The 1,421-nt window shown below is 61.3% G+C and overlaps 1 protein-coding gene across 1 annotated transcript in view; it reads left to right on the top strand.

Annotated features, from left to right (window-relative positions):
- LOC103922318 overlaps positions 1-653 on the top strand; it is a 10,153-nt gene extending 9,500 nt beyond the window's left edge. Inside the window, exons 6-7 of the mRNA XM_009330428.1 lie at positions 331-402; positions 532-653. Coding sequence (XP_009328703.1) covers positions 331-402; positions 532-653 — 194 coding nt within the window. The remainder of the gene's footprint in view (positions 1-330; positions 403-531) is intronic.
- Positions 654-1,421: the final 768 nt, after the last annotated feature.

Here is a 1,421-nt window from a genome sequence, read left to right as displayed (position 1 = left end):
CCTGTGGGGGCGGCAGGCAGCCCAGCGGCCTCTGGCGGCCCTGCCAGAGCAGTGTGTCCCACACGTGCTATCCCCAGCCGAGAGCCTCCTCCCGCTGCCTCCTCCAGCAGCTTCTGGCCAGGGTCCCCTCGCCGTGCCAACTGAGGGTTGGGAGCTGCCCCTCGTGCTCACCCTGCCCGGCAGAGGCAGGGCCTCTGCCCAGCCCTGCTGCCCTGCTGGTGTGTGTCCCAGGGTGCCCTGCAGCTCCCAGTGCTGCTGCCTGCCTGGGTCCACCCTGCTCCTTCTCCCATGACCCCTGGGTCCTTCAGGCTGTTTCTGTCATTCCCCTAGAGCTCCAGCCCTATGAGAACTCGGATAATTACTGCGTGATCAAGGACACTCTTCTGGCAGACGAGGCTGCAGGTAGGAGATGGATTGCCCTGCCTGTGTTCCCACAGCTGGCAGAGAGAGGGTGGAGAGTGGCAGCTGTGACGCTGCACGCTGCTGAGGGCACGCAGCAGCCTCTGCCCTGGGTGCCCTTGGTCTCCACAGGTAAAGGTGGCCAGGCTGGAGAGCTGTTGCCCCAGCCCCTGCCTGTCCTGGAGTCCTCAGGAGACAGTCAGAGCAGTGAGGGAGAGGAGAAGATGGGGTGGACGTCCGAGGCTCAGTGCTGATGGCAATTCCCGGAGCCCCTTCTCGAGGCTTGGTCCTCCACCACTGGAAGCAGAACTTCATATAGCTTGTGCTGGGTTACTGCTCCCCCTCAAATTTGCTCCCTCATCAAGCTCCAGCATCCTCTGTCACAGAGCAGGAGCAGCCCACGGCCTGGGATGAGCTGCTTGTGCCAGCAAGGACGTGTTCTGGTAGTCCTCCAGTGCTGTGGCAAAGCCGTCTCACCCGCGTCCTGGTGCCTGCAACTGTCCTCTGAGACCGAAGCAGCTCACTGCTTCCCTCTTTCCCCGCTCCGTATCCCCATATCCACCTAGACCCCGGCCTCTGCTTGAGTTTGGCCCAACCGCGCTGCCCTGGCAGCTGTGCTGCTGTGTCCAACCAACCAATAAATTGTTCTGGTTTGCAGGGGCTTCCTGCCCCATGACAGCTCCCACCTTGTCGTGGTTCCTCCCTGTTTTGTGCGTGAAAGCCCCGTCCCTATGGATCTTCATGGAGGAGCTTGGACTAGGCTTTTCCAGCCCCCGGCAGCCCTGAGGAAGCACACCTGAGAAGCTGCGTGCTCCCAGTGCAACGCTTCAGGTTCCTACTTTCTCTCCTGCCCATCCTACAGGTAGCACGGTCTCTCTCAACTAGGCCTAGCTGTGCCTCTGTGTTGGACTGTGACCTGCTCTGTGGGTGTTGGTGCTCATCTCCCATTTTGTGAGGTGCAGTTGGACCTGGCCCTCTTGGGAAATCCCCATCCCGCAGCCTTTGGGATCTGCTTGATCTCG

This window comes from Pygoscelis adeliae, unplaced genomic scaffold (assembly GCF_000699105.1).
Source record: "Pygoscelis adeliae isolate BGI_AS28 unplaced genomic scaffold, ASM69910v1 Scaffold628, whole genome shotgun sequence".
In the NCBI taxonomy this organism is placed as follows: Eukaryota; Metazoa; Chordata; class Aves; order Sphenisciformes; family Spheniscidae; genus Pygoscelis; species Pygoscelis adeliae.
The sequence above is the reverse complement of the archived record's forward strand: the minus strand, read 5'-3'. Positions and strand labels throughout refer to the sequence as shown.